Source organism: Chrysochloris asiatica, unplaced genomic scaffold (genome assembly GCF_000296735.1).
Source record: "Chrysochloris asiatica unplaced genomic scaffold, ChrAsi1.0 scaffold00121, whole genome shotgun sequence".
Lineage (NCBI taxonomy): Eukaryota > Metazoa > Chordata > Mammalia > Afrosoricida > Chrysochloridae > Chrysochloris > Chrysochloris asiatica.
In genome coordinates this window covers 9,678,941-9,696,199 of record NW_006408639.1, presented here as the reverse complement: position 1 = coordinate 9,696,199, position 17,259 = coordinate 9,678,941, and the positions used below count along the sequence as shown (strand labels likewise).

Below are 17,259 nucleotides of genomic sequence, written 5' to 3'. Positions count from 1 at the left end.
CCGTAGACCTCATGATTTTGCAGTCCAGAGCCACTGCACTACTGAACTATGTTGTATTAAATTGTTTCCCTGTCCATTACTTCTGTGATTCATTGTTGTTGTTATGTGCTGTCAAGTTGGTTCTCATTCATCAACTCTGTATAGGGTTTCTAAGGAGTGACTGGTGGGTTTGAACCGCTGACCTTGCAGTTAGCAGTCCAGTATTTACACTACAAGGCCAAACCAGGACTCCAGTACTCCTCAACATTATTACTAAATGAGATTTGCACTATTAAGTGTGAATTAACAACTAATGTGTCTCTTGTTAATCTATTCTCCTAATTGTAATAGTACCCTCTAGCACACAGAGACCCCAGATACTCTCATCTGAGCATGAGGATACATAGAAATGAGAAAGGCCTCATGGGGGCCAATCTCTACCACACTCTTCTGCAAACCTTAGTATCCTCATAAGGTGGTCTTTATTTTCAGCCAAACAATAGGTCTACAGGGAAACACCACCACTAGGGATGAACACAGAAGGATCAAGCATTTGAGATCAAAAGGGCAGCATGTGCCCAAGGACAAAGCTCAGAAGCAGAAAGGATTAGGACACAAGAAACACAGGAAGTGATGTCTCACACTGGGGAGTGCAACCAATGACATGAAACAGATTGCGTATGAAGTGCTGAATGGAAAACTGATCTGCTCTGTAAACCTTCACTCAATTCCCAAGTGAAACACATAGAGACCTAGACAGAGGCCATGTCAAGAAGCAGCACCATCACATTTAGATGTATTTATTTAATCGAGGTGTCTTATGATTTTGCAGCAACATTTTTTGACTTACACTTGTATAGACAACATTTGATTTATTCATTCATTGTTGATGGTCATTTGAGCTGTTGTTCCTGGTCCTTTTTAACTTCTTTCTCACTGCCCTACTGCATTCAAAAAGGTGAAGTTGTGACAGAACCTATGGGGGTTCTGTCGTCCCGCTGATCTTTCCTTCACTTGACTAACTAAGGAAACCTGTTCTTCGAGTGAAGTGACCCTGTTGTTGTTAAGTGCCGTCGAGACGATTCTGACCCATAGTGACCCTGTATAGGGTTTCCAGGGAGCAACTGGTAAGCTTGAACCACACACCTTGCAGTTGAAATGACTTTGCAGTCTGACGTATTAGCCCACAGCGCCACCTAGAGGGCTCCAAATCCTCCTGAAAGGCTGAAAGCCTTTGGTGTCCTCCAGGGGAAGGACTGGGAACCACAGGGGCTAAGCAGCAGCAGTTAGACACCATCACTCAGCACCTTCTTCCTTTCCTCCTTGGTCTAGAAATCAACTGAATGGACACAGTGATGGGGCAGCAATGGCTGGCTGTGGCTGACTTGGGAGGCGCAGGCCTGAGGCTGCTTTGTCTGCCCCACAGGCTCTCCATCCCTGGCACCTTAAGAAAAGGGCTGGGCAGCTTTGCTTTACAAGGTGAGCACCACGGAGGGCTGCCTTTGGCTATCCTAAGAATGAGTCTGAGATCCATACTTCCAGCAAAAGACCGGGCTCCAGCCAGATGCAACCCCACAGCTCTGAGCTCACCAGAGCAGGGTCTGGCCAAAGACATGAGGCCAAAAGGGTAGAGGGATTGAGACAGGTGTCCACAGCTGGCCATACAGCCTCCCCTCTCAAAGCCCTGTCCTCACTCAGGCCTTCCTCCTTTGCTTCTGAGACCAGACAGGAGAGGACCAGAGAGATGAAGGAGCAGTTTGTTGGCAGGAAGGGGTGACAGTGTCCCTTTAGTAGTTTAGCTGCAGTTCCTCTCCCCGTGCTCAGCATCCTTTTGCACAGGTGTGTAAAAAAGGAGGCCCGGGCCCTTTGATCATACACAGATTAACAGAGTCTCTCTGGGGGGCAGACAAGAGCAGGGTGTCTCCCTGTGGCCAAGGGAACCCCAGACCAAGATCTCTATGGTCAGGTCCAATCTCCCCAGCCTGAGGCTGAGGCCTCAGTCCTGGACATTGGCTTTCAGAGCTGCTTTGTACTTGCCCCTCATCTCCTTGGGTAACGGCACCAGGGCTGGGCAGGACACCTGCCCCTCCACTTCACACATGCACTCGCGCAGGCAATACTTCCGGGGACCAAAGTGAGCAGGGTGTGAGAGCTGCCTTCGGTCCTGCTCCTCTCTTTGGAGGGTTTCTCTGTCAAAGAGCACAGACAGCAACAAACCCTGAGTACCAGAAACGGGAATGGTCCAACCAGGAAGGCTATGGACTGACTGCTCCGCCCGCCTGAAGCCCTGGGGCCCAGTCACTTGGGGTGTGCATCCTAGGTGATCCCAGGACTGAGCCTGCCACAACAGTGGGGTCAACTGTCAGGGGAGTCACAGCTGTAAGTGGAAGGCGCAACTGCAGATGAGCAGCTCTGCGAAGGCCTCGTGTGGCTTTTCAAGGAAGAGCTCTTGGATTCCCTCCTGTCTCCTTTCCTTCATGGAAAGAAAAAGGGGCGTGCCTTAGGGGACCCAGGGGATAGATGTCTTCCAGCTCCAGGCTGAGAGGCCCAAGGAAAGAATCACTAGCAGTCCACAGGGTAAGTGTTTGGGCTGTATTTCTGAGGCCACTAATAAAGCCTGCACAGAGGCCACGAGGCGAAGTCACCTATCTGGTGAGCCGCACAGCCAGGCATGAACCGACGCGGCCACCCCCAATCTGACCCTCGGTGCCTCTCTTGCCACTCAACCCTCTCCCAGCACCCCACTTCCTGCTTTCATACTCTCTGGGCTAAGATGTCTGCTCCCCTCCAAGTCAACCCCAGTAACTTACTCGGTCTTCCCCAGGATTTTGTTGATGTGCTGCATGATCTCCTTATTGCTCTTGGTCTCTACATCCACCAGGACCTGCTCCCCAGAGTCTGGAAACCAGAAGGGTTGAAGAGGTGAGGAGAAAAGCAGAGATGTGGTGGCACACTCAGCCTCAGAAGGCTGCTGGGATCTGGGACCTGTGTTCTATTGCAGAAACATTTTAACAATAAGAGGATTACACAGTCCATACACTAGACCCCTCATGTTTCCATTTCTTTGAAAATAAGCTGAAACTTTACATATGTGCAAAAAGCATACATTTTCACTGAAATTCCATGTTCATGGACAGTTGGCCTCATCACTCATCATCAAAAGATGTGAATCCTACGCAAATCCCAGCACGTGTCCTCATAGAAGTTGACAAGTTCCTAAGCATATAGGAACCTAAAATTCATATAGCAATGCAAAGCATCCAGAGTAGCCACAACAATTTCAGAACAAAGAAAATGGCTGGACATTCACATGCCAATTTCAAAATCACCAGAAAGTTACAGCGTGGCTCTGACAGAGCAGGAATAAAGCACTGCATCTCTGGCCTAAGGAGTTCTGGCAAAGTCCAGGGAAGCTCAGTAGTAAAAGACAGCAAGGTCGCCACAGGCAAGTATAGGAATCTAGACCTTTCCCTCAGAACACACTAAAAGTCAACTCAGATGGGTCAGAGTCCTAAATTTAAGTTAGAAAACTTAGAACTACAAAAAGCATAGGAAAAGCATTCGTCATAATCTTACTTAGGCAAACACTGTAAAGCACACTCCATAAAGGAAAAAGATCAATTTTTTATTATGAAATTTGTTAATTACCAATTATCAAATTAAACTTAGTCAAAATTCAATACGTTAGCACTATAAAAAACACTCGAAGCCACACACAGGGAGAAAATTGTCATAGCGTGCGTATTCAATAAAGGACTTGTACCCAGGATATATACAGAACTCTGCTATTAAGAAGACAATCAATCACACCAAAGAAACCCTAGAAGAATATCGATGTAGACACTGCACACCCTGAGGGAGGGAATCACTGAATGCCTGCCTGCCTGCCATAGCTCCCTATAGGCATCACTGTTCCCAGTCGTTCAGCTGGTTCCAACTTCTGTATACCGGGTCCAGGCCCAGGCCTGTCCTGCTGGAGCTTCCTGTGAGCTACTGTGTGATCGTTGTTGTTATGTGTTGTCCCACAGAGACCCCGTATAACGTTCCCACAGCACCAAGCAGGACTCTGGTGTGTGAGAATGGGAAGCAATTTTGGCCTTTGCCCTTGGTTCCTGTCCCGTAGCCCTGGGAGTGACCGAAGTACCCTTGGAAATCTCCAGACCACACCTGAGGATCCGTGCTAGTAAGTAGGGGCTGGTCAGATCAGAGAGACTCACTGGTAGACCTACAGCAACTCCAGGCTTCCTGGCTGCTGAAGGGAAGGTGATGCCCTTCTTTGGGCCATGAGAGCTGTGTTGGGAACCCCTCAACTCTGCATCTTCCTTGAGCTGGTCCTGATCTGTATCCTTTGGGTACACTAAATCTGGAATTCTAAGTGTAGCATAGCACGTTCTAGGAGCTCTGTGGCTCAGTCCACCAAGGGAGCAGGGGAGCAGGAGAGGCCCCCGACCCCACAGCTGCATCCTGCAGAGGTAATGGGAGACTCTACATCTGTGACCAGCTAATGACAAGTGTCAGGTGTCATGTGGATGCCCAACCTGGCAGCTGGCGCCCACCCAAGTGTAAAGAAAGGGTGGTTTCCTTTTAACCTATGAGGTCTGCCCCAGCTCAGGGAGGCCATTGCCAGAGGCACAGTGTGCTATGATTGCCAAGTGGGAAATGAGGACTAGATCCCACTCCACAGAGTGGGCCCAACCTGCCTTCCTCAGAGCATCAGCACTGCAGACACTTCTCCTTGCTGGAATTCCATCCTCCTCCCTCTTCTCTCACTGGGGGTCACTGCCCATCTGGCTCACTCTCCCCTCCATCGTTCACGGTATTAGCTCCAATAAATCTCCCATCTCTAGTTCTCTCTTGGTTGGTTGGTTGGTTATGTGCTGTGGAGTCGGTTCTGACTCATCTCGACCCTGTACAGGGTTTCCGAGGCTGTAAATCTTTACGGGAGCAGAAAGCCTCATCTTTCTCCCGTGGAACAGCTGGTAGGTTCGAACTGCTGACCTTGTGGTTCGCAGCCCGATTCATAACCACTACACTACCAGAGGTCAGTGCGCATCAGTAAGTACATGGAGTAAGTTAAACAAGGAACACACTCAGACAGTGCAGTAAAGAAGAATCAACACTGATCCCTGCAACACCATAGATAAGCCTGAAAAACATCACAATCAGGAAAAAGCAGCTAGGCACTGTGAGTGAGGTTCTGCCAGGAGGGAGTTGTGACACCAATCAAACTCAGCTACGGTGAAAATCAGCCCCACAGTGGCTGCCTTCGGCAGGGTGGGAAACTCACTAGACTAGTACTAGAACACTTTCTGGAAGGAAAGAAATGGTCTGTATCTAATTGGGAAAGTGGTTGGACTGGTGCGTACAATGGTTAGGACTTATCAAGCTGCACACTTTTCCTATGTAAACGATACCTCATTGGAGTCCTGGTGGTGATCAACACTGGACAGCTAACCACAAGGACAGCAGTTCAAATGTACCATCTGCTTCTCAGAAACCCTAGACAGGGTCACTATGAATCGGTACCAACTGAAGACACTCATAACAACAACATACCTCAATAAATTTTATTTTTTTAAAAAAGCAGACACAACTGGGCATACCACCCCCATCAGTCACTTCACCCCGTGCCCTGGGTCTACACCCCCCAATCAACAGCTCTTATTTTCTAAGACAACATCTTGTTCAGTGTTCCTCTGTGTCCCCTGCACTAGAACACTATCTCTGTTAAGGCAGAAGCTCTGACACCCCAAGTACCTAAAACAGGGCCTGATTTCCAGTATGATGGGGCTTCAAAAAGTTCATGAGAAATGAGATTAAAAGGTAACTTTCTGAAGGGCTCACCTAGATTTGCTATTTGTTGAATGAATAAAAACACATCAGTTTGTTTCCTGAAACATTTCACAAACTTTATGTCATTTGATTCTGGTAATTGTGTACAGCAGATTTGAGGAAGAAAGAAACAGGAAGCTGACTTGTTCACAGTCAGTGTGAACAGAACAAGCTGGGCTAGGCCTCTGGTCTTCTGTCTCTCCACCACTGAGCCCTATTTGACTGAACCATCTTTCTCTTAGCACCTTTCACAGACACACAAATGGCATCACCTGAGTGCAGTCTCGGGAGGGCACACAAACATGGTGGATTTTCAGGGAAACATGAGCATCGCTGCACACGGGGTGCTATAGGACTTCAGGAGGGCCCATCTCAGGATACAGGGAAGCTTCCCAAAGACTCCTGGGCATGCCAGGCAAAGAGACCAGTGTGATGCGGAAGCAAAGGCAACATGAAGCTTAGTTCGGGTGGGAGAGGAAGCAGGTGAGGCTGGAGACGGAGGAAGCCCAGAGCTCAGGGACGCCTACCTAGGGAAGCCAGAGGGGCTGGAAAGTGGGGGCAGCAGTGCACAAGCGTGCATGTCAGAAGGCGCCACCCACTAGCAGAAAGGGCATTGTTGTGAAGTGGCCCCGATAGGGTTTCCCAGTGTTTACCCTAGAGCTTCACACCAAGACTTCAGCAGGAAGGTGGGATAGGAGGAAAGGAAACTGTCCAGACACCACTCCCCGCTCCCCTCCTCCCAACTCACTCACCTAAATAGAAGCGCAGGAAAGGGGATGGCGTCATGTTCTTAAACATCATGATCTGCACCCAAGGGTTTTTATACTGGATCTGAGGTATGTTGAAAAACACAAATTTCCTGTGAAGGGAAGATATTAGATCTGTGAGACTATTTTAGCCTAAGATTTTGTGCATGCCTGTGTTTCTGGGGAGAAAGCCCACAGAACTTCCATCAGACTCTCTGAGAGGTCCATTATACCTAAAAGATTGAGGAAAACTGACCTAAGGGATCCATGAGCGTGTTCTCTGAACAGGGTAGGGACTCCTGGTTAAGACCCTGAGGGAAAAGAAACCTGTGGTATCCCTCATCACACTAGACACTAACCCACGGCCCACCAAAGCAAAAGTGAGCCCATGCAATGGTTTCCTTCGAAACGTGGGTGGTGGTCCCACACTCGTAGGCATGTCTACTCCCTTAGTCTAAGCTACACCCCAACTCAAGAACTGAGAGCATGAGAACAGCACGGGAAAGAGTCTCGTTACATTGGGAGGCAATTAAAAGCTTCAAGCAGCAATCCTTCTCAACAGCAAGATCAACACTGGCCAAACCAAAAGCATGTTCACAGAGAATAAAACAGGGGCTAAGCTCCGAACTAAGGTTTGACATTTCATTCAACTTACAGGGCAGGCCACTAACAGGCAGTTCATCGAAAAGAAACCAAATGGCCTATAATCACATGACGAGATTCTCAACAGACTCCCAGTACAAATTAATGATTCCTTTCACCTAGTCAACTGCTAAAGATTTCTTTAGGTGGGGAAACATTTCCTGAGCCCGATCCAGAACCTTCTGAGGTGGGGCATTCCCACTAGAAGGGACAAGCAGATTGGCCTGGAACAGCCAAAGTGACAGATGATGCATCTCCAAAGAAAGAGATCAGCAGGAAAAACCCAAAACAAAAATGGCTACTACAAGAATAAGCAAGCTGTTCACCAGGAAGCCATCAAGGCAAGCAATCAAGTTCTTTCAGAACAAACCCCCCCTAAGACTGAAAAACTCAAAGGGAACACATGAGCAGGAATGTAAGCTTGCTGGTGACCACATTGACCTGGTGAGTAGAAGAGGGGGGAAAGCAGCAATGAAGAAATGGGCTGAGTTCAACCACGTTCCATAGACTCCCTTTGATCTAAGGATGACAAAGAGAAGAGGAAGGGCTAGTTGGTCCGAAGTGTGGTGAAACCTGGGGACTCCTGAGTCCTTCGGCAAAGACACAGCCACAGAACGCTAGAGCTGAGAGTGAAGCATCCAGCTGTATGAAGTGAGGGGAGACACACAAAAACGCCCAAAATTGCAGACAGCACCCATTTGACCTAGCCTTGATGGCTTGATAATCAGAACTCAACTACAGGTAGATAAAAAAGAAAACCATTTTTTATAAAGGAAACAAGGGTAAATTGCTACAATTTCATGAACTTGACTATATTCATGGAGGTGGTGGTGGTGGTTATGTGCCATGGAGTTGGTTTCGACTCATAGCGACCCTGTACAGGGTTTCCGAGGCTATAAATCTTTACGGGAGCAGAAAGCCTCATCTTTCTCCCGCGGAACAGCTGGTAGTTTCAAATGGCTGACCTTGCAGTTCGCAGCCCAATTCGTAACCACTACGCTACAGTAGGTCAAAATACCAACAAAGAGGGATGGAGTCTTCACATCCAGTATCAATGCTATCCCTTCGTATACAGGGTAGAGCGGGACGGGCAACTTATACATTGGCTGGGCGATAAAGGCACAAAGTGACTGGCTTACAAGGTTTCAAGAGGGAGTTTAGTTTAAGACTGTGTGGGGGAAAATAATTTCCCTACTGAGTAGTTTTCATCTTGTCTAGATGGATCTGGTGAAAAGAGATGGGGATAAGATTCTTATACTCAATAGTGAATAACTGTTATCATGACTAATTGCGACTGTCAGAATTGTAAAGGTAGAAGTTTTGTAACAAAACGAGGGAGTAGTTAACCTTACAGTTCAGAAACAAAGGACAAAAGGACCATCAAGAGAGAAGAGCACAAGCAGAATGTGGGACCTTATCCAGAGGAGGCAGAGACGGGGACATGAAGAGAGGGAGCAGCTGAGGACTGCAGATTCATGGAAAGAGAGTGACTGAAAGCTGGCGGCCACAAGGCACACTTGCAGAATGTGCCCTTTGGTGGTGTAAATTATTATATATGCATGGGTATTTAAAAAAAAAAAGCTAAAATGAATAGAGAGAAATACTGTTAACTGATGTACATGGAGGGGATTATAATCATTGTAATGAAACAAAGTATATGATTTGTTGAATGTAAAACTGATGATCTGCCCTGTAAACTTTCACTCAATTCACATTAAAAACTTAAAAAGAAAAAAGAAGAAGATAATGGGATGAATGAACTGTCCCATGGACTGATGGTACAAGTGACCATCAGTCTCCACAACTCTGAGACCAAAGAACTAATGGGTACTCAGCTACCACTACTAGCTGCTGAAAGGGGTCACATTAGAAGGTCCCAGATAAAGTGTGAAAAAATGTAGAACAAAACTCAAAATTAAAAAAAAAAGGACCTTGCTTACTGGTCAGAAAGAGACTGGAGGAACCTGAGAGTGTGGCCCTCAAGTACTCTTCAGGACTAGAATGAACTCACCCTCTGGTCCAATTTTCAGCCAAGTGGTAGACAGTCATATAGGAGGGCAACACTAGTAAGGTATACTCCCCATGGAACTGTCAGTCATTCAAGGTCAAAAGGGCCAAATTGAGAAAAGATGGGAGGAGGGTGGAATGGAACTAAGAACCAAGGGAGGGCTTAAGGTAACTGCTGTTGGATAGGAGGGATTGCCATCATTGAAATGAAGCCAAGTGCAGGGTTTGTTAAATGTAAAACTGATGATGATCTCTGTAAACCTTCACTCAACTCACAATAGTTTCAAAACAACCAAACAAAAAAGATAATGGGATTTTTCCACAAAAGTTTTAAAGTTCCCGCATCAGCTAAAGAACAGCAACTGAGGCTGGCTTCTAGTACAAAAGACATGAAAACCAACACAATGTTGGTAGCACAAGGAAAATGTCAAAGCCTATTGCTGAACCGAAACTACACAGCATGGCACACAGAATACAGGATCTTCCCGGTTAAGACTGGTGCGCAACTAAAAATACAGCCCATCTGTATGAAACCAAAATGGCAACATTTCCTCTAAAACAAAGGTGAGAAGAGAAGGGGCCAGTGGAACTAGATTACTAGAAATGGAGCAACTATTCAAAGAGGATAACTATTTAAAGTTAGTGAAAATTGTAACATCACTGAACAATTGGTGTGGAAATTGTCAAATGGAACCTATCTTGTGTAAAAGTACCAAAACATAATAAAATATACTTCAAAACAGGAAAACCAAGCAATCCCTATTGTTAATATCCTCAAGGTGGTAAGAGAAGATTCTGCATTCAGTAAACAAACTAATGCCATTTTAAATGAATTAATTCAAGGACAGGATAGAATTTTAGAAATTAAGATCAAAGAGTTCTAATACGCAAAGAAGGAGCTCCAGAAAAAGATGAAAAAAAAGGAGAGAAATAATAAAGCATCAAAACAATTAAGGAATTTTTCTCGAAGCCAAAGGACACTGAAAGGTCTTGCAGAATATTCAGAAGACAAGTGCACACGGCACATTGGCAGGAAGATTTAGAACACAAGGGACAGAGAGAAGATCCACAAGCTTCCAAAGAGGCAGGGAAAGAGATTTCACTCTAAAGGTGGGTAATCAGTATGGCATCAAACTTCTAAAAAGTGACACGAGAAACTGTAACACAATGGAACAATGCCTTCAATATGTTAAGGGGAAAAAATCCCTATGTCAGTATGAAGGGCAGCAGCTATCCATCTTCAGACATGACTCTGACATCACATGCTTTCTTAGAACATTCTGGCAGATATGCCCAAGGCAGCAGAACCAGACATGGGATTCAAAACAAGAGTGAGGTGAAGAGAGAGCCAAGAAAACAGCTATACAGCATGACCAATCAGGACTGAAGCTTGTAACATTTCAAAAAGATGATGAAATTGATAGTACCAGAAGAAAACCTAACTGACTGACCATTTGGGGAGACTTCCACAATTAGGGCAAAATCCAATTTTGAAACAAAACAACAATGGCAATTATTAACTCCAGGGAAAAGAAAAGCAAAATGGAAAAATTATAGGGTTCTGCTCTGGTAGCATAATGGTTATGAGTCGGGCTGCTAACCTCAAGGTCAGCGGTTTGAAACTACCAGCTGTTCTGCAGGAGAAAGATGAGGCTTTCTGCTCCCGTAAAGATTTACAGGCTCGGAAACCCTATCCAGGGTCACTATGAGTCAGAACCGACTCTACACAGTACTTATAACAACAACAACAACATGGAGTCCTGGTGTGGTGCTGTAGGATAAGCACTGGACTGCAAGGTTGGTTTGAACTTCAAGGTCAGCAGTTGAAAGCCACCATTTACTCCTCAGAAACACTATACAGGGTCGCTATGAGTCAGACCCACTCAAAAGCACTGAACAACGTGATTCACGGCTGGAACTGCAGCTGCCTTGGCAGGGACAGACCAAATGATTGCTGGGCTTTATGTTCCCCACCCTTGACTTAAAGCAACACAGAAAAGGAGAATCAGGAATAGGAGGGTATGGAATGTGTGGCTAATTGACCCCCTCTGCAGGGAGATCAGAAGACTAGATGGTTGTCCGGCTTCTATTACTGAACAGAATGCTGATCCAAAGACAGAAAATGCAGAAAAGTCTCTAAATTTTCTAGAGCCATCGAGGATGGAAACTATTGCCTTGAGATAATCTTTAAACCTTAAACCAAAAACATCCCTTGAAGTCTTCTTAAAACCTCAACAATCATTTAGCTTAACTAATAAAAAATGTCTTCCTTGAGCATTGTATACTCCTTTAAAAATTAACTATAAGGGATCAAATGGACAACAGCAACTTCAAAGATTAGATAGGAACCTTAGCAGTGAGTTTATGCAAGTGAGGGAGAACAACTCTGAAGACTAATGTGAGGATGGTTGTACAACTAAAAAAAAAAAAAAAAAATGCAATCAATATCCCTGTATCATACATGAAGAAACTGTTGGAATTGGTGTATAAAATATATCTTATTGTGTATATTCTCAACAACAGAGTCCTAGTGTGGCGCTGTGGGTTAAAGCGCTGGACTGCAAAGTCAGTTTGAACTGTAAGGTCAGTGGTTCAAGCTTACCAGCTGCTCCTCCAAAACCCTATGCAGGGTCATTATGGGTCGGAACCGACTAGACGTAACTTAACAACAACCATTCTCAACAAGATAAAAAAAAAAAAGAGACTTCTGACAACACAAAGCCCACACAGGTAGTAAGAAGCTAAGCAGTGAACACTCCTAAGCAGGTTTCCCAGTTCACTACAGGCCCATCCAGCTGTCCCCTTTCTGTGAATGGCCTGGCCTCTGCCTTTGGCACCCCTGGTGTGCAAAGATGCTGCTGTTGTGAAGTGCTGTGGAGCTAGGCCCAACTCGTTGTGACCCGGTAGAGGATTTTCCAGGAGCTGCTGGTGCATTAACCCACAGCACCACACCAGGACTCCACAGATACCCAGATCCAAGAAGTATCTGGATACCCATTCACCCAAACCCAAGTTTTTCATGAAGCCCTCATTCCAGGTGATTCCATGGAAACAGGTCCAAGTTCTCATGCTCATCTGGGGAAAACTAATGGCTCGGAGCTAGCTTCTAACTACTGTAAACAGTCTAGCAGTTCGGGCCCCTCCTTCCACAGTGAATTTTCTCCCTGCCTCATTCTGGTCATTTACTCTTCTCCTATCCTGACCTACAGATCTTGGGACCCAAGCCTGCAGAAGTCTCCAGTCCAACACCTAATCAACAGATTTTGGATTTGCCAGCTCCTCACAATCCCACCTATTCCACAGAATTCTCAAGCACAAGGCATTTTTCTCCATCACTGCTGAGTTCACAGAACACAGGGTTAGGTCTGGTATATTCAAAAGGCACTAAATGCATCATCACTTCACATCTGAAGAGCAGAAAGTACTGCAATGGTTTAAAAGTTCAATTTGAATTTTGCACTTAGGAACACCCATCAATGAGCATCGACCCTGCTGAAAAGTTTGGGGTAGCAACCGCAGGCCCTACAAAAGAGAATCACTTTCACAAACTCTAGTTACACCCTGGTACTCTGGACAAATAACCTTTATCTCCTTTCTCCTTGTCACGGTGGCAATACGACAAAACACGTATGAGAAGCATTTAGAATCGGCCAGACGTACAACAACTGTACTTCATCCTCTTCCTTTGATCAGCCCATCTGTTTGATTGCACTGAAGGCACAATTCGTCCAAAGCCCACAGATGCAACAGCTGTGACTTGTGAGCTGGGTTCTGGCCCCTCACTGAAGCCACCTAACCCTACCACCCCTCACCTGCCGGGCACGAGTAACGGGGCTGCTGGCCTCTCTAAACTTTTTAATTCAGGGGCGTCCACCACCGTGCAGCCAGCTCACCACCGCAGTCACTACTGCAAGTCTGGGCAGAGCACCCCGCCAACCCTCCCCAAGGCCACGGCTCTGGGGTCAGCTGCTCTCCCCATCTCGCCGTGGGACCTGGAGCAGCAGCAGCAGCCTCCATCAGCGGAAACCACGTTATTAACGTTACAACAGTGATCGCTTTATTGTTTACGAGGTCGGCGGGGCGGCCTCAGACTGACCTGGCGCCCTCGCCCAATTCCCCGTGCGTGTTATAATTCACGGTCATGACCTTCACGGAGTCCTTGAACACCACGTTACCCTGGCCCAGGTACTGCAGGGTGCGGCGGATGGGGAAGCGGCCCTTCATAGGCATGGCGACAGCGGCGGAGGCGCCCGATCGGAGTGCGGAGAGAAGAGAGCAACCACAGCCTTCCGGGGGACCTCACGCCGCGCTGCGCGCCTGCCTCTCGCGCAGACTCACGGGACAATCCCGACATGCAACGCGCACTGCACAGCTACCTGGGAAGGTGAGGGCGTTCAGTCTCGGTCTGCCCCACCCATTCCTACTCGCGGCGACTCTACACCGAAGTAGAGGGTCATGCTGCGGTTGGGTAGATTCTGACTCATCGCGAGCCTGTAGGACACAGCTGATCTATTCCATAGGGTCCCCGAGGCTATAAATCCTTGTGGAAGCCGACTACCTCATCTTTCTCCCTCGGGGGATGGTGGATTCCAACCACGGGGGTTTTGTTTAGCATCCCCCAAAGCCTCAATTGTTCAGCGGCTCCGAGTGGTTCAGACTCAGCTGGTGGGTTTGAACTGCCAACCTCGCAGCCCAGTGCTTATCCTTATAGCGCCACACAAGGAAAACACACACACACACGGAAAACCTTTTAAAATAGACTCAGGCTTCAGATACCAGGTCCACTGATAATCTCAATAAATGCTTTTTTCTTTCTTTCTTAAATTCTCCAGGATTTGAATTGAAATTACAGGGTCGCTATGGGTCAGAACCGACCCCACGGCACTTAACAACAACATCATTAACAATACATAAATTTACAAAAGAAAACAAATATTTAGGATCTACTCCTTAGTTCAAGGAGCTCTGATAGCGTAGTGGTTACAAATCGAGCTGCAAATTGCAAGGTCAGCAGTTCGAAATACCAGCTGTTCCGCAGGATTGTTGTTATGTGCTATCGAGTCGGTTCCGACCCATAGCGACCCTGTATAGGGTTTCCGAGGGTGTAAATCTTTACGGGAGTAGAAAGTCTCATCTTTCTCCCGCCGAGCAGCTGGTAATTTCGAACCGCTGACCTTAAGGTTCGCAGCCCAATTCGTAACCACTACGCTACCAGAGCTCCTTGTTCCGCAGAATAAAGATGAGGTATTCTGCTCCCATAAAGATTTACAGCCTCGGAAAAGCTGTACGGGGTCGCTCCACGTCACACAGCCGTGTGTTTTAAGTTCAGCCACTTAAAACTCTGGACCCCAGTTTTGTGGTGAGCAAAACGTGGGTAAATTGTATTTTTTAAGTACTCTTCTTTGTCTGAAAACCTTTTTAATCTGAAGGATAATTTCACTGTAAACATAATTTGAGTTTGGCGGGCTTTTGCTTTCAACACTAGACATTTTACTCCTTGCTCTTTTTGCTCATGACTTCCAACAAGAAATCTGCTAGAATTCTTACCCATTTCTTTATACCGTGAGTTTTTCCTCTAGCTTTTTACAATATTTTCTGTCTTTGTTGTATGCAGTTTGAATACATAAGGGGGCTTCAGAAAATTCGTGGGAAATTTCCATTATCCTTTAATTCCGTTTTCCACGAACTTTTTGAAGCCCCTTTATACTTCAGTATGCTTGGTGGTGGTGTGTCGTGGAGTCAGTTCCGACTCATAGTGACGCTGGACAGGGTTTCCAAGGCTGTCAATCTTTATGGGAGCAGAAAGCCTCATCTTTCTCCCACGGAAAGGCTGGTAGGTTCGATCTGTTGAGTTAGCAGCCCAAATGTAACCACAATGTTACCAGAGCTATTTTTTTTTTTTTTTTAATTTAAGATTTTTAAAGGCGCTCTGGTAGCGTAGTGGTTTCGAATCGGGCTGCGAACCTTAAGGTCAGCGGTTCGAAACTACCAGCCGCTCCGCTGGAGAAAGATGAGACTTTCTACTCCCATAAAGATTTACACCCTCGGAAACCCTGTACAGGGTCGCTATGGGTCGGACCGACTCAACGGCACTTAACAACAACAACAACAACATTGTGGATTGAGTGAAAGTTTACAGGGCTCATCATCAGTATCACATGCAACAATTCATGTAACTTGTTTCCTTACATTGATTATAATCCCCTAGTGGTTACGAATCGGGCTGCGAACCTTAAGGTCAGCGGTTCGAAACTACCAGCCGCTCCGCGGGAGAAAGATGAGGCTTTCTACTCCTGTAAGGATTTACACCCTCGGAAACCCTGTACAGGGTCGTTATGGGTCGGACCCGACTCGATGGCACTTAACAACAACAACAACATATACCATCAGTTAAAAGTATTTCTCTCTATCCACTTTAGCTTTTTTTAAAAAACATACAAACAAAAACACCCACTCAGGCATATATAATAATTTACATCTCCAAAGGGAACATTCTGCAAGTCTGCTCCTGGCCACCAGTTCTTAGTCCTTCTCTTTTTAGTTGATAAATCTAGAGTCCTCGGCCACTCCCTCTCTCCATGCCCCCATCTCTGCCTCCATCTCTGGCACTGCTGCTTCTCTGGATAAGGTCCCGCATATTGTTTGTGTGCTTATCTCTTGATGGACCTAGGGTCCTCTGTTTCTGGATTTAAGATTAACCACTCCCCTTTATTTGTTACAAATCTTCTGCCTTTACAAGTGTGACAGTCGCGTTAGTCATGATAAGTTATTCACTATTGAATCTTTTGAATCTTATCCCCATCTCCTTTCACCAGACCCATCTAGACAAGATGATAGATAGCTATTCAGTGGGGACTCTTTCTTTCACCCCACCCTCTTAAACTAAGCTCCCTCTTGAAACCTTGCAAGCCAGTCACTTTGTGCCTTTATTACCCCCTCATTTTAGATAGCCAATGTCTAAGTTGCCCGTCCCTATCTACCCTGTGCACAGAGCAGATAGCATTGATACTTGAAGACTCTTTCCCTCTCTGTTGGTATTTAGAGTAACTACCCAGAGCTAAATATATATCTTGCTTGATTTCTTTGAGTTTCTAGGATCAGTGGTTTGGTGTCTGTCATTAATTTTGTAAAGTTCTTGGCTGTTACTACTTCAAATTTTTCTTCCTTTTTTTCTTCTGTTATTTTTGTTGTGAGATGGAATGAGCCGGAAAACAAACACCCACGTGTAAGGCTTTATTGGAGGTCAGAAGGAAAGAGAGAGAGAGGTATTGCAGGGGGAAGGATTTTTATACTGGTCGAAGAGGAGGGCGGGGTTGAGAATAGTGGAGGTAGGTGATAGGTTGACTAGGGATGACAATCCGGTAGGGAGAGAGGAAGTGCCGGTAGGGAGAAAGAAAGTTCCGGTAGGGAGAGAGAAAACGCACGCGGTAAGCAGCCATTTTATTATGCATGTAGCTTAGGGATTCTATCATTCCAGCCTTTTGTTGTTATGGGTACAGAGGCAGAGGTAATTTCTTCTGGAGCTGCTTCCTGCTGGAAGGGGGTAAAGAGGAGGGAACTTTGTATCTGGCATGTTCTTCTGGCTGGCAGGTCCTGTTGCTTGGCAGTGGTTGGTATCCGGCCATGAGGAATTCATCCACTGTCTGGTTTGGGAAGGCCCTCAGGCGTTCCTGAAGGAAACTTTGAAGACAGCGAAACAGGCAGGGGCCAAATAACAGTATCAGGAGGATCATAGTTAATGACCCTAGGAAGGGGAGGAGCCAAGGCCACCAGGAGGCCATTAGGGTCCAACCATAGTTTGCTGTTTCTGATTGCCTAGTTGTAATTCTGTCCTTTAATTCTTTTACCTTGTTGAGGACTATGTCAGACTCATTGACATAATAACAACATTCCTCACCCAGGGTCTGGCATATTCCTCCTTTCTTGGCTGTGAGGAGGTCTAAACCGTGTCGATTTTGGAGTACTACTTCAGCTAGTGAGTTAACTTGATTTTGTAAGGCAAGGAGGGTGTCTGCTACCCTCTCCATGTCCCCGTTCAGGGCTTCTGATAATC

General features: G+C 46.2%; 1 protein-coding gene across 1 annotated transcript; it reads right to left on the bottom strand.

Annotated features, from left to right (window-relative positions):
• Nucleotides 1–1,975: 1,975 nt before the first annotated feature.
• On the bottom strand, nt 1,976–13,451 carry MRPS25 (mitochondrial ribosomal protein S25). The gene is made up of 4 exons (XM_006868673.1): nt 13,303–13,451; nt 6,564–6,670; nt 2,790–2,877; nt 1,976–2,168 (listed from the first exon to the last, which is right to left on the bottom strand). Exons 1-4 carry the CDS (start codon nt 13,434–13,436, stop codon nt 1,976–1,978), a joined length of 522 nt encoding a protein of 173 aa, XP_006868735.1. The 5' UTR covers nt 13,437–13,451.
• Between the last annotated feature and the right edge of the window lie 3,808 nt (nt 13,452–17,259).